Source organism: Sorex araneus, chromosome 9, assembly GCF_027595985.1.
Source record: "Sorex araneus isolate mSorAra2 chromosome 9, mSorAra2.pri, whole genome shotgun sequence".
NCBI classification, from domain to species: domain Eukaryota; kingdom Metazoa; phylum Chordata; class Mammalia; order Eulipotyphla; family Soricidae; genus Sorex; species Sorex araneus.
Genome location: NC_073310.1, coordinates 7,873,577 through 7,894,971, shown reverse-complemented (window position 1 = coordinate 7,894,971; position 21,395 = coordinate 7,873,577). Strand labels below are relative to the sequence as shown.

The 21,395-nt window shown below is 57.7% G+C and overlaps 1 protein-coding gene across 3 annotated transcripts in view; it reads right to left on the bottom strand.

Moving 5' to 3' along the window:
- Window positions 1-212: 212 nt before the first annotated feature.
- RNFT2 (ring finger protein, transmembrane 2) overlaps window positions 213-21,395 on the bottom strand; it is a 63,540-nt gene continuing 42,357 nt past the window's right edge. Inside the window, exons 8-12 of one of the 3 annotated variants that reach the window (XR_008631416.1) lie at window positions 13,741-13,890; window positions 10,616-10,681; window positions 10,001-10,102; window positions 2,836-3,397; window positions 213-2,748 (exon numbers count right to left, since the gene is read on the bottom strand). Coding sequence is in view for 1 of the 3 variants with exons in the window: in XM_055147015.1 (XP_055002990.1) it covers window positions 3,263-3,397; window positions 10,001-10,102; window positions 10,616-10,681; window positions 13,741-13,890 (453 nt within the window). In the remaining 2 variants the exon portion in view is untranslated. Of the gene's footprint in view, window positions 3,398-10,000; window positions 10,103-10,615; window positions 10,682-13,740; window positions 13,891-21,395 lie in introns of all 3 variants that reach the window. The other 2 variants (XR_008631415.1, XM_055147015.1) reach the window with 2 other exon arrangements.

The window sequence follows — 21,395 nt, the reverse complement described above, 5'->3', positions numbered from 1 at the left end:
CCGCCACCCTCGGACACACACGGAACAGCCTCTCCCATCTGAGTCGGACATGACTTGGTTTTCAGAGCATCCCTGCTGGGCTGCACAGTTGGCTCTGGGGGCTGGAGATCACTCGTGGCATGTAGGAGGCCCTGAGTTCGACTCCTGGTACTGCATGCTCTACCCCTGAGACCTTCCCACCCCCCGACCCCACACCAAAAACCTCACACACATCCAGTCAAAGCAGCTACATTTTATTTTTCGCAGGGATCACACTTGGCAGTGCTCGGGGGAGCCTGCGGGGCCAGGAGCCAGACCGTCCCTCACACATGCAGAGCACGTGCTCTCTGTCACACCACGTCTTCGCCATTCACACGATAAACCATCATTCACGATCCGCTCCCCCGGCGAAGCCCTTTCCACCAGCCCCCAGACTCTGGGCGTAGACAAACTCGATCGAATTAACCAGCTTGTTGGGTCGCACCCAGATCTCGCCAGTCCCTTCTGCCAGTTCTGGGTTCCACCCTGCCCCCGGCGCTCTGGGTGGCACCTGGTATAGATGCAGGGGCCCTCCGTGGAGACTCCCCCACGGCTAGGGGCTCGTGAGAGAGAAGAATCGCAGGGTGGGGCCCCCTGAGCTGCAGTCATGCCTGGGCTCCCCCCACAGCTGCCTCCGGATGTCTCCTCAAACAGCATGATGCTCGGGATCGAACCCGGGTTCAACCCCCGCCTCCATATTACAGTCCTCTGAACCTGCCAGGGGTGATCCCTTGAGCGCATAACCAGGAGTAAGCCCTGAGCATCGCTGGGTGTGGCCCCCAAACGCAAAACAGCCAACCCCCTCTTTCGCTTCTCTTCCTCCTCATCCCTCTCCTGGGCCAGCCCTTGCCTGGGCTTCTCCTGCTTGCACCTGGACAGCACCTGCCGGGGGAAACTGAGTCCATCGGGGACCCAGTGCTGAGTGCACGTCTCTCTGAGCTGGTGCAACAGCTCCAGCCTGGCCGCAGAGGTCCAAGGAAACGCAGCAGCGTGGACAAGCGGTCTGGCCACAGGTGACTCATTGGCAGCAGGGAAGCTCCCAGCCCACGATCCCGGGACCGACCTTTCTCCTTTCAACCCTGGGTCTTAGTGGCCCCGGTGCCGGCCAGGGGTGGTGTCCCTCAGCTGCCCTGTCCTCGGCTCACACTTGAGCTGAATCTGCTCAAGGCCGCTGGCAAGAGATTTGTGGAACTGGGGTCGGTGAGTCACAGGCATGAGGATCCTTTCTCTTGATCCCAGGCGTGCGGAGCAAAGACAGGGAGAGGAGAGCAGGGGTCTTCACTCCCGAGGGGCAAAGGCAGCCCACAGCCAGACCTTGGGGGGGGGGACACCGGCGCTAACCACTGCTCCTCCCTCCCACCCTTCCCAGAAAATCTCCCCTGGCAGGGGATGAAGAAACAAAATCCAGAGCAAAATCATCCCACCTGCCCGGCCCTGCAACTGCCCCCGTTTCCCCTCCTCCCCTTTCTCCCCTTGGTACCAAGGTCCCTGTCCTGTTTCAGGGGCTGGACTGAGTGTCCGGCACAAAAGGATCCTTGTCATCCATCCGTCGGTTACAGTGTTCGTTTCCCCGGTCCCAGCGACTCAATCCCTGGGTTCTGTCACCCTGGAGATGGAGACGGGGAGGTGCCGTGACGCCCCAAAGTCTCAGGCAGTTTTTGGAACTGGGATCCCAGTTCCTGGTCCGCTCCATCTCCCCCTGTGGATGCTGGAATCTGGTTTTTCCAGGGTCTTCCAAGGACCCCCACTCGATTCTTGTTTCTCGGGCAGCGCACCCTCGGGCCGGGCGCGCCCGATCAGAACCAGCTGCAAAGGCTCCTGCCGTGTCTCCCTCGGGTCCTTCCTCGAGGGAGGACGAGAACAGAGCAGTTTCCTCCCCTTCCCCTTTGGACTTGATTATCCAGGCAGGTGAGAGGATAGCATCTCCGCCGTTGCCATGGCGACGGGGCTTGGAAGCTGCCCCGCTGCCCAGGCCGGGCTGCCTGGCTGGGTACCAGGGAGGAGGTGGGGATTGAGGCCGAGGGGAAGGCCTGGCTCGGAGGCACCCAGGAGTCATGTCCTGGACCTTGAGGAGGGGTGGGGGGGGGGGCTTGGGACGAGCCCACCTGGCATCTGAGCAGGACTGATAGACAGATAACAGAGTGGGGAGACGCCAGGGGCTTCGAGCGACCACTTGGGTCATCTCCATGGCTTCAAAGCAGGTGGTCCCGGGTGGAGAAGCTGCTTTGAGGCAGAGACCGCAGCTGCCCCTGGCTCCAGGGCGGTGGAAAAACACCCGTAACCCAGACGGTCCCTCTTCTCTGAGGGCGCCCAGGATGGAGGGGTGAGGGGCAGGCAGCGGCCACGGGAGCTGCTGACCAGCCTGAGGCTTCGGTGAGGGAGAGACGTCTCCAGGCAGGAGAGGATGAATCTTGGGCGTGGGGTCCCTGTGGCGTCCACAGCCGGGCCACGAGGCCAAGTTCTTGTCACTTAACTGGCCCCAGGCATGGCTGGAGAACTCGGGAAGTGGCGTTACGAAGCAGTGTCTGTCCATAGGCCAGCGGCGGAGTTCAGGAACCGGGGCTGACCCTCCACTCAGTGCGGCCCTCAGCAAACAGTGTCCAGCTCAGAACACGGCGCATGAGCGCTGTGGAAACCCCACTGCGCCCTGACGTCCTGAGCCGAGGGCTGGACACTCGGTCAGCAACTGAGCCAGGAGGCCCTGGGAGCTCCGGGCCTCAGTTTCCCCTTCTGCACAGTGGAAGGAAGGAGAATGGAGCTGCCCCAGGGCTTTGGAGAACGTACAGGAAGCCGTTTACGGGGGCTGGGGGCGCTTACCTTACTGCAGCTGGGAGGAGAGGGTCCCTCCACCTGCACCTGGATGCTCCTTCTCCTGCAGACTAGCTGGGGGGGCGGGGAAGCGCGTGCTCCTTGGGCCCCTCCCACATGGAAGCCCCATGAATCAGGCTATGGGGAGTGACAATAGCCAACTGGGGGGTGCTCATTATCTAACAGACTCCCCCCCCAGAGGGGAGACTGAGTCTGGGTTAGGAGAGGGAAGGGGATACACTGCAGCCTGGAACCGAGGAAGGGGGCGGGGCGGAAAGAAGGGGCAGGGCATAGAGGAGAGGGGCGGGGCGTGGAGGAGAGGGCGGGGCGTGGAGGAGAAAGGGGCGGGGTATAGAGAATGAAGGGGCGGGGCGTGGAGAATGAAGGGGCGGGGCGGAGCCCAGCCTGGTCCAAGGCGTCTGCAGGGCCCCCTCGCCTAGTACACCTGGAAGTGCGCAGACGTGGCTCCGTCCTTCCAGCAGCGCAGCGTGTCCACGGCCACCGAGCGGCACAGCGGGCAGGTGCGCTCGCGGTCCAGCCACAGACACAGGCACTCCTCGCAGAACACATGCTGCAGCGGGGGACAGCAAGGGGGGGACACGGCTGACCCTGCTGCCTCAGCCCCGGCACACCTGACCGCCCGCGCCTGGGGGAGACCTTTCGTGACCAGCTGCACTGACCTGGCCCGGCCCAGGGGCTCCAGGCTCCCATCCCCCTGTGCCTGACCGCACTGCACCGGCCTGGGCATCGGACAAGCCCCTCCCCCCCACCCCGCTCCTGCACTTCCCTGACCCCATGCTTCTGAGTGTGTGGGGGTAGGGGTGCGGTGGAGGACAGCTGGCCAAATGAGGTCACACGAGGTGGCCTGCAGAGCTGGATAAGACCTGGCAGCGGGGGAAGAGGGCCCTGAGCTCCCGTGACAGAGGGACATGTCCCTAGCAACCCCAAGGTCGGAGGTGCCCTGGCACATGAGTGGCTGAGCGCTGAGCTGGGGGCTGGGGGCGGGGTGTGTGCGCAGACGGCACAGGCCCTCGGGAGGGTTTTCCTGCATGTTCTTGGGCCTCGTTCCAAGGTGCTGGGGTGGGGGGGACAGGTCCATGCTGGGTGGGGGGCTGAGCTGGGACTCCTGCAGGCCTGCTCTCCCCAGGCTGCCGTCAGCGACTCCGGCGTTGATCCAGAGATGAGCTGGAGCCAGGCAGGGCCGGGAGCAGGGGTGGGACCTGCGCGTGGTTTGCCTGGTTCCAGGATGCCCAGGGGACTGGGGTGGCCGCCAAGGTCTGGACCCAGACCAGGTCCTGAGCAGGCCAGCATCAGGGCTGAGCTCTGGGAGGAACGTCAGGCTGGTGCCAGGGATGGCCCCGGCCACTGGGTGTGGCCCCCATCAAAAGAAGAAAAGGCCCAGAGGCAAGACCCCTCAAGCACATGCTGGACGACTCAGGCAAGTGCCCGGTGGCCTGGATGGGCCTCAGAAGACTCCCGGTGCCCATCTCTGCACGTTAGAGTGTCTGTGAGGAAGGAAACTGGAAAGGCTTATAACAGAGCACCGGCTACGGAAGCTAGAAACAAGATGAACAGGATCCACTGTGCCCCGGCCCTCTTTCTCTCACCTAGCACCAGTACTTAGACATAATGAATGACCAAGAAACGGAGGGAGGTTTGGTTTCCACTCATTGGTTGCTGACTCTCCTGGGCAAGCTGCTTCTCAGTCAGCCCGGTGTGGAGAACGGTGTTCACTCTGCCTTTCCTCAGTCACCCGCTCTACTGCAGGGGTGACATCAAAATGCCTCCTTTAGGGCTAGGGGGTCCTTGCACACAGGTCAGAGCAGAATCTACTGCCCATGTGAATCCACTCGGGCAGGAGAGGAGCAGGTGTGAGTCGAGTAGATACTGGGTGTTAGGGATAGATGGATCCTGGATTCATGGATTGTGGATATCAAGGCTGGATGGATGGGATTGGATGGATGGATGTTGGAGAGACGGATATTGTATGGATGCAGGATATCATGGGTGGATGAATGGATACTGAGTGGATGAATGTTGGGTACCATGAGTGGATGGATATATCCATTCATGGTAATGAATATCAGGGATGGATAGATCAACGTCTAAATGTAGAGTATTATGGATGGATAGATGGCTATTGGATGGGTGGATGTTGAATATGATGAATGGATTGATGGATATCATATGGATGCAAGGTATTATGGATGGATAGATGGAAACTGAAGGGTGAGTGCTGGGTATCATGCATGGATACTGGACAGATATATAATATCACATATGGATAGATGGCTTTTGGATGGATGGACATCAAATATGATGAATGGATTGATGGATATCATATGGATGCAAGGTATTAAGGATGGATGATGGAGACTGGATGGATGCTGGGTATCATGAATGGATAGATATTGGACAGATATAGAATATCATGAACTGGGGCCGGAGCGATAGCACAGCAGGTAGGGCATTTGCCTTGTATGTGGCCGACCCGGGTTCGATTCCCAGCATCCCATGGGGTTCCCCAAGCACCGCCAAGAATAATTCTTGACTGCAGATCCAGGAGTAACCCCTGTGCATCTCTGGGTATGACCCAAAAAGCAAAAAATAAAAAATAAATAAAAAAGAATATCATGAATTGATATGAGGCTCTTGGATGGATGGATGTTGGATATAATGAATGGATGTTGTATGGATGCAGGATATCATGGACGGATGGATGGATGGATGGATGGGTGGATGGGTGGATGGGTGGATGGATGGATGGATGGATGGACATTGGATAGATGAATGTTGGGTCTCATGAATGGGTAGATGAAGTGCTGGGTTTTTCCCACCATGGGATATGCCCTTTGCTTCGACATCTGAGATAACTGTGTCTTGGCCAACCCTTCCTAAGAACACTAACCCAAATCTGGGAAGACAGAGTGAAATGGGAAGAACAGGAGAGAAACAGACTAAGTCTTGGCAAGATTTCCGGAAAGGAAGAAGCAAGACTTTCACCTTGACATCATGTTCAAATAAGCACTGCTCCTGAGAAGGAAATACAGATGGCTCTGAAGCATACGAAATGATGCTCAATTGCGCTCATAATTAGGAAAATGCAAATGAGGACTGTACTGAGAGAGCGTTTGTCACCTGTCAGATTAGCACGGCTCCAAAATGCCTCATCACACTGTCAGGGCAGGCTGGGGACAGGAGGTCCCGGGGCTCTGCCTTCCCTGAAGTGGACACACTCTTCAGAGAACCTAATCTAGCAATAACTGTCAATGTACCTGCTAACCTAGTGACTCCACCACAAGGAATCTGTCCCCTCAATAGCACGTGAGAGCCAACAAGCCTGCTCCTTGCTGAACCCAAACAGTGCTGAACACAGTCCTCAAAGCCTCGCCCGAATGAGTTCATTTCATCCACACACCCCGCCCAGGTGGGCACTGCCAAGGTGTCCAGCCCTGCTCTGTGATCACAGCCATCCTTCTCTTTGCAGGAAAAGCTACTAAATGCCCTTTTGGCAGAGAAGAGTGACGGGCTCGCGGTCTGCCCATGAAAGGGGAGGCTGAGCAAATTAGGACAATGTCTTCAGACAGAATTTCAACAAGGAAAGAGGCAAATGCATCTTGGGTTGGATATGTCTCAGCTTACGTGTTGTTGAAAACCATATGTTTGTTCCTATATATACACACATACACACACATATATATGGATGTGTCTATGGATGTCTAATTTCTATAAGGCGTCTCTGGAAATGCATGGAGGAGACTGGTGACAAGGGTTGCCTGCGAGGACAGTCGGAGTTGGGGGTGCGGAAGACAAGGGCGGGAACCCCTTCACCACTTCCCTGTTTGTGTCTTTAGGATCGCAGGGGATGTGGGCCGTACTGAGCAGTGCTCAGGGGCTACTACTTCTGGCTCTGTGCTCGGGGTTTACTCCTGGCAGTGCTTGGGGGACCATGTGGTGATGTGGATAGAACTGGGTCAGCTATGTGTGAGGCAAATGCCTCACCCCTGCACCTTCTCTCTGGCCCTAAGATCTTTGTTTGTTTTGGGACCAAACCCAGCAGTGCTAACCTCTGGCTCTGTGTTCAGGTATCACACCTGGCAGGGCTTGGGGGACAACATGGGATGCCGGGGCTCAAATCTGGGTCAGCTGCAGGCAAGACAAGTGCCTATCCACTGTACTATTGCTCTGTCCCTGCAAAACCTTGTTTTTTTTTTCTTTTTGGGTCACACCCGGCCATGCACAGGGGTTACTCCTGGCTCTGCACTCAGGAATTACTCCTGGCAGTGCTCAGGGGACCATATGGGACGCTGGGATTTGAACCCGGGTCGGCTGTGTGCAAGGCAAACACCCTACCCGCTGTGCTATCGCTCCAGCCCTCCTGCAAAACCTTTTTAAGTAAATCTTTTATTCCCGAATAACATGAGACTTATAGAAATGGGGGAAGAGAGTGAAGAATGCCTCTTCCTACTAAATGTTCCCAAAATCACCCTGAAATTTTCTCAGAAATTTCCCTGTCTTCTTCCCAAGCTCCTGATATCCAAAGCCTCTCACCCGACCCTCTCTTGGAAGGTATTCACGGGTCGCTGGTTTTCTCCCTGAAATGATCAGCTGGCATCACAGTGGCCATCTGTCAAACTAAGAGACTTAATTCATCCGTTCTGAGGAATTCAAATCCAGATCTTGTGCTGATGGCCTCAAATGCATCTTCCCACCTGGGCTGACACCTTCTCTCATCTGGAACCAGCCCTTGTCCCACACGGCCCTGACGTGCTGCAATTCACATAGTTTCCTTTTGGAGTTTTGGATCAGACAATGACATTCTCCTTTTAAAAACAAAGGGCAGGAGGCTGGAGCGATAGCACAGCGGATAGGGCGTTTGCCTTGCGCTCGGCCGACCCGGGTTCGATTCCCAGCATCCTATATGGTCCCCTGAGCACCGCCAGGGGTAGTTCCTGAGTGAAGAGCCAGGAGTGACCCCTGTGCACTGCTGGGTGTGATCCAAAAAGAAAATAAATAAATAAAAATAAATAAAACAAAGGGCAAAAGAGATAGTACAGTGGGTAGGCATTTTCCTTGCTCCCTCGAGCCCCTCCAGGGGAGACCCTTAGGCACAGAGCCAGGGATGAGCCCTTTGCACTGCTGGGTGTAGCCCGAAAACTAAAAAGTGAAAATAAAATAAACATGAGGCCAGGGAGCTGGGTCTCTGGGCCAGAGCACAATCTTTGCACGTGGGAATCCCGGGTTCCTGTCCCAGCCCCCAGGGTTCCCCAAGCACTGCCAGGGAAGCCCCCTCCCCAACAAAACAGCAAACTGAAAAAAAAAATCTTGGTTTAGACAGGACAGCAGGTAATATGCTTGTACAAGCGGACCGCAGTTAGAAGCCCGGCTCAGCTGGACCCCCACGCCCCACCGGGAGTGATCCCTGAGCATCCCTGGGTATCGCCCCCAAACCAAACACAAGAACAAAAACGAAACAACCCCCCAGTCTCCTAAAATCCCCAAACAGCACAAACCAAGAGATGTGCAGATACCCGCAAAGGGCACCATCCGCCCCGTCCTGCGCGCCCGGAAGGTGGAGATGGGGGTCCGCAGGGCCTTCGTTACTTCCATCCAGTCTACAGGTTCTGCCTCCTTCCAAAAACCCTTCTCGACTGCAACTCTTTGCCCCCTCCCGGGCCCTGGGGACAGTGCAGGAATCTCTCCCACGTGGCCCGCACCACGGCCCGCCTTCTCTCACGGTCGTTTGTGGGCGGCACGACCGTGTCCCTGAGGAGAACGCAGGCTCCGGAGGAGGGCCCGGGGTCCGTGTACGCTGGGCCTCCCCGCTGTGTGTGAGGGGGCCCTGGGCTCCAGACTCAGTGCTCAGCTGGCGTCTCAGCACCCCGGGTCCAGGCAAGAGAGAGCAGGAGGAGGAGGGACACGCCAGGGGCCTGAGATGCACCCACCTGTCCTGTGTGCTACGGGCTGATGACGCCAGCTGTGGATGACAAGGTGACGAGGCTGCTGGTGACAGGCGCCAACTGGGTGGGAGAGTCAGGGGAGCCGAGCGCTCCCAGGAGTAGCACGGAGTAGCCCATGAGTCGGGATTATTCTGGGTTTTGTCTGGGGGCCACACCCGGTGGTGCTCAGGGCTTACGCCTGGCTCTGCACTCAGGGGTCACTCCTGGTGGGGCTCAGGGGACCATATGGGATGCGGGGATTGAACCTGTTGGCCGTGTGCAAGGTAAGCGCCCTCCCTGCTGTACTATCGCTCCGGCCCGTGCTCACTTTTTGTTGGGGGTAGGGGAGGACTCCCCAGCAGTGCTCAGGGGTCAAGGCACTGCTCCCGACTGTACCGCATGAGTCTGGTGCTTCGGTGCTTTGGCTGCTCAGGCCCAGCAGTGCTCTTTTTGTATTTTATTTTTAATTTTAATTTTTTTTTGAGGTGGCACACCTGGCTATGCTCAGGGATCACTTATTATTATTATTATTATTATTATTATTATTTTTTAGCTTTTTGGGTCACACTCAGTGATGTACAGAGGTTACTCCTGGCTCTGCACTCAGGAATTACTCCTTGTGGTGCTCGGGGGACCATATGGGATGCTGGGAATTGAACCCGGGTCAGCCGCATGCAAGGCAAACGCCCTACCCGCTGTCCATATAGTGAAGAAAAAATAAATAAAAAGACGGGGCTGCCGGGACAGTACAGTGGGCAGGGCATTTCTTTGCATGCGGCTGACCTGGGTTTGATCCCTAGTATCCCATATGGTCCCCCGAGCACTACCTGGCTCCTGAGTGCAGAGCCAGGAGTAACCCCTGAGCATGTCTGGGTGTGACCCAAAAAGCAAAAGCAAAAAAAAAAAAAGACTCTGGGAGATGGCATGGCCCACCCAGGGTCCGAGTGCAGCTGAGATTTGTCCTGGCAGTATCCCGGCACTGTCCCCTCCTGAATCCTTCGTCTTCTCCTTTAACCAGCAGCACTGAGGCTCAGGAGGGCGGGGTCACTTGCTAGAGGCCACCCCCTTACCAAAAGGGGCCGCGCCGAGCTTCAGCGCCACTAACTCCAACCACGCTGCTCCAGAAGCACGTCTCGGAGCCCCAGGCCCGGACCTGGGACAGGCCCACAACCTCAGGGTCTCGCCCCGCAGGGCCCCCAGAGTCAGGCCCCCCGGGCCTGCTCAGCCCTGCTCACCTGGCACATCAGGATCAGAGGGTCCCTGAACTCCGCCTGGCAGATGGCACAGATGTCACCGGCTTCTGTGCACTGCTGCCCAGTGGCCCGCACTCCGTAGTTCTGTGTTAGGGCGGGAAGACAGACACGCAGGGCTGGTGTTGGTGGGCGATCGCGCGGGGGCCAGAGGCCCAGGGGGAGGCGCCTGCCTGGCACGCCTGAGGCCCTCAGTCTGAGCGCGGGTGCCAGTGTTGTTGCTCCTGCCCCGCTACCCCTCTGTGCCTGGCAGCTCTAAAGATTCCTAGAACCATCCTGGTTTCCAGCTGCATTGCAGGTGCCACCGCAAACGGGCATGACCCTGGCCAGCACTGCCAGCACTCTGAAGGGAGACTCGGTGAGCACTCTGGCAAGTCTGAAAGCCAGAGAAAGCTACGGCTGGCCCGCACCAGCACTCACTGTGTGGACACCAGCCCGGACTCTGTGTGTGTGTGTGTGTGTGGTGTGTGTCTGGGCCCCCAAGTGAGGACAGACAAGGGAAGGGTATCCGTGGGCCCCCACCGGGGTGATGCCCAGGGGTCGGTGTCTGCTTCTGCTCCCTCTGACTTTGCCAGTCAGGCTCCTCGGAAGCTGACTCACCTGAGGGGTGCAGAGAAGTTTCAGGGCTTTCCTCACTCCGCCCACACGGCCGCAGATGTCGAAGGACTAGGAGAAGAGGAGGGCAGTGTGTGACAAGGATTCAAGGACTCTGTCCATCCCCAAACCAACTCCTTGTCTGGAACACGCACAAGGGACACTTTAAATGTCTCTTTCCCCTGGGGGGTCTCTTGCCGCCTTACATCATTAACTCCCTCCCCTGCCCGAGCGAGGACAGTCTGTCTACAGCATGCAGAGGGTCTGCCCCCACGGCCCCTGCCAGGACAGGCATTACCAACCAACCGCAGCACTCTTGCCCCTTCTCAGGCCAAGGCAGGCATTGCTAATCAATCCCAGAACTCTTCTTCTGAGCCCAGTCAGGGGTCAGGGTTCAGTGTGCACCCAGCACTATAGACAGTCACTGCCAGCCCCAATCAGAAGCAGGGGCAAAGGGGCTGGAGATCTAGAACAGTAGCACAGTGGGGAGGGTGTTTTCTTGCATGTGGCTGACCGGGGTTCGAATCCCAGCATCCCATACGAGCACTGCCAGAAGTCATTCCTGAGTGCAGAGCCAGGAGTAACCCCTGAGCATCACTGGGTGTGACCCAAAAGGCAAAAGAGGGGGGGGGGAGGCTGGAGAGAGAGTTCAGAGAGCTGGAGCACATGTTCTGCATGCATGAGACCCGAGTCCCCTCCCTGGCACTATGGTCCCTCAAGCACTGCCAGGAGCGACCCTTGAACCCTAAGCTGGGAGTAACCTCAGTGAACCACCCAGATGTGGGAGATGGAGAAGGAGCAGAAAGATGAAGAGGAGGAGGAGGAGGAGGAGGAAGAGGTGGAGGAGAAGGAGGGGAGGCATGGTATGGTTGCTAGGCTAGACCTGCTGAGTGGGAGAATGGAAGAGAAGACACATGTGTTCCCCTTGGACTCTCGAAAGCCAGAAATAGAGAAGCAGACAGGGAAGTGGGGACTGGAGAGACAGCACAGCGGGCGGGGCACCAGCCTCACATGGTCCCAATCTCCAGCACCCTGTATCGACCCCATATAGGGTGCTGGACTGATCCTGCCAGGACTGATCCCTGAGTGCAGAGCCAGGAGGAAGTCCTGACCACTGCCAGGTGAGGTCCCATAACAACAACAACAAAAGCATAAATAGGGAAGAGGGAGCATTTTGTTCTTTGGCTTCTTTGGGTCACATCCAACGATGCTCAGGGCTTCCTCCTGGCTCTGCACTCAGGAATCCCTCCTGGCAGTGATGGGAGGACCCTATGGGACGCCTGGGATGAACCCGGGTCAGCTGCATGCAAGGCAAACGCCCTCCCTGCTATGCTATGGCTCTGGCCCCAAGAGGAAGCATTTATTTTTGTTAGGGGATGGGCAGGTGTGTATCAACAATCCAGAAATGCTCTGGGCACTTCTCTGCAGTCAAGGAGATGCATGTCCATGCTGGGGGAAAAGGCAGCCCAGATAGAGAAGGAAACACCAAGTAGAAGATGTCGGGAGGAGCCATTTGGGTTGAAAGATGTGTGCTGAAAGTAGACTATAGACCGAACATGGTGGCCACTCAATATCTCTATTGCAAACTACAATACCCAAAAGGAGAGAGAACAAAGGGGAATGCCCTGCCACAGAGGCAGGGTGGGGTGGTGGGGGATAGGGTGCGGGTGGTGAGAGGGATACTGGGATCATTGGTGGAGGGGAATGGGCACTGGTGGAGGGATGGGTAAACAATCACTGTATGAGTAAAATGCAAACACAAAAGTTCTTAAGTTTGTGGAGCCGGAGCGATAGCACAGCGGGTAGTGTGTTTGCCTTGCACGCGGCTGACCCGGGTTCGATCCCCAGCATCCCATATGGTCCCCCAAGCACCACCAGGAGTAATTCCTGAGTGCAAAGCCAGGAGTAACCCCTGAGCATCGCTGGGTGTGACCCAAAAAGCAAAAAAAAAAAAAGTTCTTAAGTTTGTAAACTGTACATCACAGTGATTCTCTAATAAAAAAAATTAAAAAAAAAAAAAAGGAGATGCATGCCCGGATGTCCAGGGGCTAGAATGCAAGTTCAGAGGCAGCGGCTGAAGGCTGTAGGCACCGGAGGCTGCGCACATTCTGTTATCTACCTGCGTGGCGGTGGGGAAGTTCCTTCTCTGGCGCTGCCCTCCGTGTCCGGGCCTGGAATGGGCACCTGGCAGAGAACCGGGAAGGCAGCGAAGGAGGGGCCCCAAGAGGAGGGCGCCGGGGGCCACGGGAAGGGGAGAAGGACGCCAGATCTCGGGACCATGATGCCCAGGTCTCGGAAATAGGCAGAAACACTGGAGGCCACAGGAGCCGAAAGACCCCTGGCAGTGGCGGGTGCTGATGTGGGTATAGTAAGCTGAGGTGTGAGGGACAGCCACGGACAGTCTCAGCCAGATGGGGACCCGAACTCACTGAAGCAAAGGGACAGGTGGTCAGTCCCCAGCTCTCCCCTGGAATCCGGGACTATGCGTAGGGGTGTGTGTGGCGGGTTGGGGGAGGGGGGTGGGAAGGAGGATCGGGGAGCGAGAATCGGGATGGGAGGGCCAGCACTGGAACTTTGGGGGTGGCCAAGGTGAGTCCGAGACACAGAGTGAGGTCGTCAGTTGTACCCCTGAAGTTCTCTGGGGTTCCAAACTCATGGTGAACTGATTTTCCTCAAAGGGCGGAAACTAATTTGGGAAACAAATAAAAGATGAGTGTCTCCGCTGGGAACGGAGCTTGGGGTTTGCTCTCCAGCACAAAGAGGAGAAAAGCGAAAGGAGGAGGAGGAAGGGAGAGCCAGGTTCGATCCCCGGCACCACACACACACGGTCCCCCGAGCACAAGTGACACATCCCCTCAGTGAAAGGGACAAGGAGAGGGTGGAGGGATGAGGAGTGACCGCTCAGGGCGTGCAGGGCTTCTTTGGGGGGGGGGGGCTGAAAGGCCCTGGGACCAGACAGAGGTGGGAGCCGCTCACTCCTGGGGAATCCCACTTGGAGACCACCCAGCGGTGGCTCACCTGATGGGATGAGGAAGAGACCAAGACCCGGCCCCCCTCCCCAGCCCCCAGGCCCTGCCGGAGCCCCGTGCTGCTCGGGCGGGTGCACCCAGAGCCCCCCGAGGCCACCCCACCTTGCAGAGGCTGTACAACACGATCAGCACCCCGCCCAGGAAGTAGCTGTTGGCCGACTCGTCGCCCAGGATGTATTTGTACCACAGCTGGATGGGGACCAGCGAGCGGAACAGCTGGCTCAGCTCTTCGATGACCAGATAGAACTTGCCCTGCGACCACACAGAGACATCAATTATTATTAGCAGGAAAGACCCGCAGGGCCCCCCGCCCCCCCCGGGCTGAGCCGTAATGACGCCCCAGGCCAGCGCCGGGCCATTCATCAGCCCGGGAGAGCTCTCAGAGCGACTCCTAATGGGCCTGCGGTGTGGCCAGGGGACACGGCCCTGCCCGCTGCCCTCCTGCCCGCTGGCCCAGGACAAGGAGCGCTCCCGGGATCGCGTTTCAAGCGCGGGCGGGAGCGGGGGGGGGGGCCACTCCCTGGGGTCTGCGGTGGCTTTGAGGGCTCCGTGTCAACTGTGGGGGGCGGAGATCCCCAGCAGCACGACCCCCTCCTCCCCGAGGGCCTGACCCCGCCGTGCCATGGGGGTGACCGCCTGCAGGGGCAGGGGCAGGGGCAGGCCAGGATGGGCAGTGGAGACTGGGGGACACGCTCTTCCGGGCTGTGCCCCACCCCTTGAATTCAAAGAGGCAGGTGACAGCTGTGAGAAAAAGGGCGGGGCTGGGGGAATGTCTGTCTCGCCTCTTCGGGCCTCAGTGTCCTCATCTCTGGAACGGGACCCCTCCGCCTGGCTGCAGGGAGCCTGTGATTACCCCCGGATCGAGAGGGCAGGCAGGAGCACTGGAGCAGAGCAGGGCTGCCGTGGCGGGTGGGAGGCCTCCCTAGCAGTGCTCCGTGAGCACTGGGACTCTACCTGGCGGTGCTGGTGGAGGGCAATGTCGTCCCGGGGCCCCAACTCGGGGCCTCACGCGTTCCGTCCCTTTGCCCTTCCCCCCAGCTTCCTCTGTGACCCTCTGGCCAGCGCTCTAGCCTAAGCTCACGTTTTCTTTCTTTTTTTTTTTTGCTTTTTGGGTCACACCCAGAGATGCACAGGGGTTACTCCTGGCTCTGCACTCAGGAATCACCCCTGTCGGTGCTCAGGGGACCATATGGGATGCTGGGATTTGAACCCGGGTCGGCCGTGTGCAAGGCAAACGCCCTACCCGCTGTGCTATTGCTCCAGCCCCATTACTTTTCAATTTTCAATAATTTTCTGACTTGGCGCCAGAACTGCGCAGGAGGAAGAGAGCAGCGTGGAATGCCTTCAAGAGCATCAAAGAAATGGTTAAGAGGACGAAAGACCTCCAACTCCAGGCACATCTTTTCGATTCCACCGTTCTTCCTGCACTAATGTACGCCTCAGAGACCTGGGCCCTATGCAAACAGGATGAGAATGCTATTCGGGTATCCCAAAGAGGAATTGAAAGAGCTATGCTGAGAATATCACGTCTCACTCAAGTGAGAGAAGGATCCGGAGTTCTGACCTCCGTCGACGGTCAAGAATCAGGGACGCTGTCTAGTTTGCCAAGACATCAAAAATCAGATGGGCCGGACATGTAATGCGATTCAGAGATGACCGCTGGACTAGAGCTGTCACCGACTGGATTCCACGGGACGTCAAAAAGACTGCGTGGCCGCCCACCAACGAGATGGTCAGAGTTCTTCGTCAAAGCCCTGCATGAACGGTTTGAGGCTCTTCCTGTTCCTGGAGCGAGCAGATATCATTGGGCTACACTAGCACACGACAGGGACAAATGGAGACATTACTGGCGCCCGCTCAAGCAAATCAAAGGTCAACGGGAAGACAAGTGATACAAGTGATATTTTTCAATTTATATTTAGGCACCATGATTATAAAACAGTTAATGCTAGAGTTTCCACTTACAAGGGAAGCTTTGTAAGTTTACAATGTTTCAAAACCACTAAAAAGTTTTCTTCATGGTGTGTGTGTGTGTGTGTGTGTGTGTGTGTGTGTGTGTGTGTGCGCGCACGCGCTTGTGTGTGGCAGTGAGGAGATAGTACAGATTCTAGGGTACTTGCCTTGCATGCAGCTGACCTTAATTTAATCCTGGCACCCCACATAATCCCCTGAACCCCGCCAGGTGTGATCCCTGAGCGCAGAGCCAGGAATTAGCCCTGAGCATATCTAGGTGTGCTCTATTCCCCAACCAAAAAAATAAAAGTTATCCTGCCTCTTTTTTTTTTTTTTTTTTTTGCTTGTTGGGTCAGACCCAGCGATGGCTGTGTGCTTTGGAGAAATAGTCCTGGTCCCCACATACTGGAGCCATGTTTGTAGAAGCTCATGGTCCCCAAGATTCCATCCAGAGAAGGCGGGGAGACTGTACCTGCTCCATCTGGGGCACCCCAATGTTATCGGCTTGGTTTGGGGTTCGGAGCATTCTCCAGTATTGTGGTGCACAGGGGTTACTCCTGGCTCATGCACTCAGGAATTACTCCTGGCGGTGCTCGGGGGACCGTATGGGATGCTGAGAATCGAACCCGGGTCAGCCACATGCAAGGCAAACGCCCTCCCCGCTGTGCTATCGCTCCAGCCCCTATCCTGCCTCTTGACTGGGAACCTGGTTAAGCATGAAGAGACTCTGGGTCCTGGGTAGATTCCCGCACCTGGCACAGGGTCAGCGCACAGCCGGCCACGGGCCCCACGCTCCTCGCCTCCGGCCCCCCCCAGCGGTGGGTGAGCTGGTGGGGGGGGGGAGCAGAGCTGGAAGCCGGGAGGGAGATCTCCTCTCCTCTCCCCCACTCACACTGGTGTCACAGAGAAGAAAGGAAAGGCAGCCTGAGTGTGGTGGCGTCGTCGCTAAAGGTAGCAATTAGCTGTCGGGGGGTGTGGGGGGTGGGGGGTGGGAAGGGGGGACTTGGAGAAGGAAATAAAACCCGCCGGGGAAAACTGGGCATGTCCCAGGGAAACCTTCTCTCCCTAATTAAGCAGCTCCACCACGCCAGGTTGCCCGAGCATGTGCTCTGCCGACGACCCCCCAAATGGGAAGCTCGGGGTGTCGGGGAACAAGGAACGACGCGGCTCGGAGCCGCCGTCTGGCCTTCCTGCCGCGGGGAAGGGGCGGCTTGGGCACGGAGAGTTCCCGATTTGGATTCCCGGAGGAGGGGGGCGAGGGGGGTGCTGGGGAGACAGAAGGGGCGGATTCTATTCTGTCTTCCCCGCCGCCTGGCTGGCAGGAGGATGGGCCGGAGGGAGAGTCGGGAAAGCGGGGAGGCAAGGGGAGCACGGCGGGAGCTGAGGCAGAGCGGGGGGCTAGGACGAAGACGGGCACGGGGGAGGGCTGCACCCCACCCCCACTCTGGAAAGAGGGAGCCCAGATCCTAGGGGATGGCGGGGGATGGGTGGGGGAGGGAAGAAGCAATGAAAGTGCTGAGAGTCCCAAGGAAGGGCCCAGTGCTGAGAGTCAGACCCCCCAGTGCTGAGAGTGAGATCCCCCCAGTGCTGAGAGTCAGACCCCCCCCAGTGCTGAGAGTCAGACCCCCAGTGCTGAGAGTGAGATCCCCCCAGTGCTGAGTTAGACCCCCCAGTGCTGAGAGTCAGACCCCCCAGTGCTGAGAGTGAGACCCCCCAGTGCTGAGAGTCAGACCCCCCCAGTGCTGAGTCAGACCCCCCAGTGCTGAGAGTCAGACCCCCCCAGTGCTGAGTCAGACCCCCCAGTGCTGAGAGTCAGACCCCCCCAGTGCTGACTCAGACCCCCCAGTGCTGAGAGTGAAACCCCCCCAGTGCTGAGAATTAGACCCCCCAGTGCTGAGAGTCAGACCCCCCAGGGCTGAGAATTAGACTCCCCCAGTGCTGAGAGTTAGACCCCAGTGCTGAGTTAGACCCCCAGTGCTGAGAGTCAGACCCCCTCCAATTCTGAGTTAGACCCCAGTGCTGAGAGTCAGACCCCCTCCAATTCTGAGTTAGACCCTAGGGCTGAGAGTCAGACCCCGGGGCCGAGAGTCAGACCCTCTCCCCATGGCTCCGTCCCTGCAGTTGGGCGTCTGGGCTCTCCACGCGCCCTGGCTGTGCGGCCCCACGCGTCGCCCTCCACGACCCGCACGCTGGGGCTGCGAGCTCGCTCACTCGGCCTCCACTCGCACCCAAGGCTGTGCTCCCTCCGCCTCGCTGTCTGTCCTCGCCCACTGGGGGCCGCACCCTTTAGGCATCGGGCTCACACACAGTGCGGTGTGGCCACCGGGAAGCCAGCCGCCCCGGGCAGCTCGGGAGCGAGGGGCGGGGGGACGCTAAGGACAGCAGAGCTGGTCCTCAGGCACGCGGGCGGCATCAGACCCCGAACTTTCGGACTTACACTCGCAAGGCTGAGTGCGAGTCCAGCCCCCGACACACACGGATACTCAGACCAGCCTCGCCTGCTTCCAAGTCTCCGTCATGCTCACCGGCTCCCCTGCACAGGCGCAGCACCCACAAGGCCGCACCTGCCACCTGCTAAGCGGTCGACTTTGCACAGGAATCTGCACTGGGGCTGGAGTGACAGTGCAGTGGGGACGGCGTTTGCCTTGCACTCGGCCAATCAGGTTCAATCCCCGGCATCCCATAGGGCCCCCGAGCACTGCCAGGAGTAATTCCTGAGTGAGAGCCAGGAGTCAGCTATGAGCATCGCTGGGTGTGACCCTCCCCCCAAACAACAACAACAACAACAACAACCACCACCACCCAAAGAAGAATCTCTGCACAAGATCTCCTCGGCACCTGTTTTCTCACCTGTAAACAAGGAAGGACTACCCTCCATGGGAGCACTGGGTCCCAGCATGGTAGTATTCAGAGAGAGAGAATTATGCTCTTTTTTCTTTTTTCTTTTTTTGCGTTTTGGGTCACACCCAGCGATGCACAGGGGTTACTCTGGCTCTGCACTCAGGAATTACTCCTGGCGGTGCTCGGGGGACCCTACGGGATGCTGGGAATTGAACCCGGGTCGGCCGCTTGCAAGGCAAACGCCCTCCCCGCTGTGCTATTGCCCCAGCCCCGATAATGATCTAAGAAGAGATGAGAGTAAAGTCCTTCCTCCCGTCCCCTGGGTCTTGGCGCAGTTGATGCCTTTCCCAGAGGGGCAGCTGGACGGGGACCCGAGCAGCGTCCACAATGCCCCCTTCGCCCTGACACTCCCACCGGCATCCTGTCCCACCGTCATTGCTACCTTTCTCCTCCCCGGCCCTCCTCCCCCTCCCCGCCACCCAGGCTAGACGCCTTCGTAGCTCCTGAAGTGAAGGATCCTGAGTTCGGGGCGCTGCCGTCCCCGAGGCAGGGCCTAGAGTGGGGCTCAGCCCCGCACAGAGCTTGTACTCGCGTGCCAAGCGAAGCCGAGAGCCTCCGGGTCCGTAGAGGGTGGCCGCGTGGTCATCGCCATCGAGGGCTTGACACTTGCCAGGCGCTGTTCTCAGCACCGTGGGTGAATCCACTCAGTCCTCAGCCCGGGGGACAGGCACCCTCAGCGGCCCACTCACGGATGGATGGAACCGAGGTGCGGGGAGGTCCAGTCACAGTGAAGCGGCGGAGATAAGCTTCGAACCCGGGCAGGCTGAGCTCCCAAAACCACTTGGCTGATCCACTCTGACCCGTCAAGTGACAACTGTGAGATGTTTACTTGCTTCCCGCTGTAGACCCGGGTGGTTGCCATGGAGACAGGGCGAGTTCAGGAAACCCGGGAGGGCGGTGCTGGCCCAGGGTGGACCCTACTCCCCACGCAAACTGCTGATGCCACCTCAGACGCCCTCCTGTGCCTGGGCCCCATCCCCTCAAAGTGACAGCTGCCACGGGCCAGAAGGAACTCGCCAAAAGGTCAGAGGTCAAGTCTGTAGTGAAAGTTTAGAACTATATGCACCTCATGCCCGCAGGTTACTCCGTCGGCATCCCCTTGGACAAACAAGAATGCGTGCAGAGACCCTGCTCTTAAACGTCTGCGAGACCTGGAGCAAGGCCAAGGTCAAGTATGCCGAGAGATACAAGATGGGTGAGAACAAATGGTTCTTCCAGAAGCTGCGGTTTTGCCTGTTTTGTTTCAGTCAAAAAACAAATCAAGGGGCTGGAGCAATAGCACAGCGGGGAGGGCATTTGCCTTGCACGCGGCCAGCCAGGGTTCAATTCCCAGCATCCCATATGGTCCCCCGAGCACTGCTAGGAGTAATTCCTGAGTGTAGAGCCAGGAATAATCCCTGTGCATCGCCGGTTGTGACCAAAAAAAGAAAAAAAAAACAAAAAGACAAATCAAGATTTTTTTTTTTAATTTTTGGGTGGGCCACATCCGATGATGCTCAAGGGGTTACTCTGAGCTCTGCACTCAGGTATTACTCCTGGCGGTGCTCAGGGGGCCCTATGGGATGCTGAGGATCGAACCCGGATCAACTGCATGAGAGACAAACACCCACCCTTCTGTACTATCGCTCCTGCCCCACAAATCAAGATTTTTTTTTTAAAGAAGCAGCAGCTTAACATGAGGCATGTGATCTATGCCACAATATTAAACACTCGCTGCTAAGACAATTACTCACGGCGGGCTCAAGGAAACTCATTTTGAAGTGAGGGACCAAAGCCAGCCTGACTCCCCTGGGTGCTGACTGTGTCACGGGCCAAGTCTCCCAGGAGGGGCCGCTATGTAGACGGCTCCAGTGATGTTTGTCAGAATCCTTTCTCCTCTCCTGGCTTCCCTCTGTGTTGTTGCCATGGCCAGGAGCCATGATGGTCCTGGCGTGTGTACTCACCAGGGGCCTCGCTCGTGCCCACAGAGCTCACTAGGCTCAGACCTTTAGTGTGGTGGTGTTGGCACACCCTTGGCTTTGGCAGAGCTGCCAGGTTCATGCTGGGTGTACGTGGTGGCACCAGGGATTGAACTCACAACCTCACACGGACGAATCAGGCACTTTAGCGGCTGAGCTATCTCCTGGTCGATGGCGAGAACTTTCTAAGGCATCTTGATGGATGGCCACTCCCCGGAAACCAGCTCCATGTCATGAGGAAGGGCCAACTGAGCCTCCTTCCAGAAGGTTCTTTCTAGAGATTACGCCTAATGATTGCTGGCTCCTGTTTACAAAACCTCCATGTCTGGGGCGGGAGCAACAGTACAGACAGTGACTAGGGCGTTTGCCTTGCATGCAGCCGACACGGGTTGGATCCCCACCATCCTGTAGGGTCCCCCGAGCACTGCCAGGAGTAACTCCTGAGCATTGTGGGTATGACTCAAAAAGTCAAAACCAACAAACAAACAAACAAAGCCCCACCCCCCAAGAAAACCAAACCTTCACAGCTGCCTCCTGTCCTCAAGACAAAGCTAAACTGCTCACCAAATGCTCTGCACCAGTCCCGTCCACACCCGTGGACTTCCCATCACCTCCGGAGCTGGTTTTTCTCTTCTCCATCTTCCCTGCCCTTCCTCCACTGGGCTGCCCCGGAAGGGCGGGGGGGACTTGCCACCTGGATAGTGCCCACTGCATAGGGCTACTGAGTGACCCCCCGCTCAGCCCTTGTCACAGTGCGCTCTGTAAACTGGGAACCCGGAGCGCCCTTTCGGGGGGTTGTAAAGTCAAAGCTAGTTCCGTGGACCTGGCAGTGTGGCTCAGGGCTTAGAGCACCCGCAGGGGTGAGGCTACAAGTTCATGATCTCCGATCTCGCCCCTCCCTGCCAAAAGGGCTCCCAGGCAACTGCCGGACCACCTGTGTGGAAC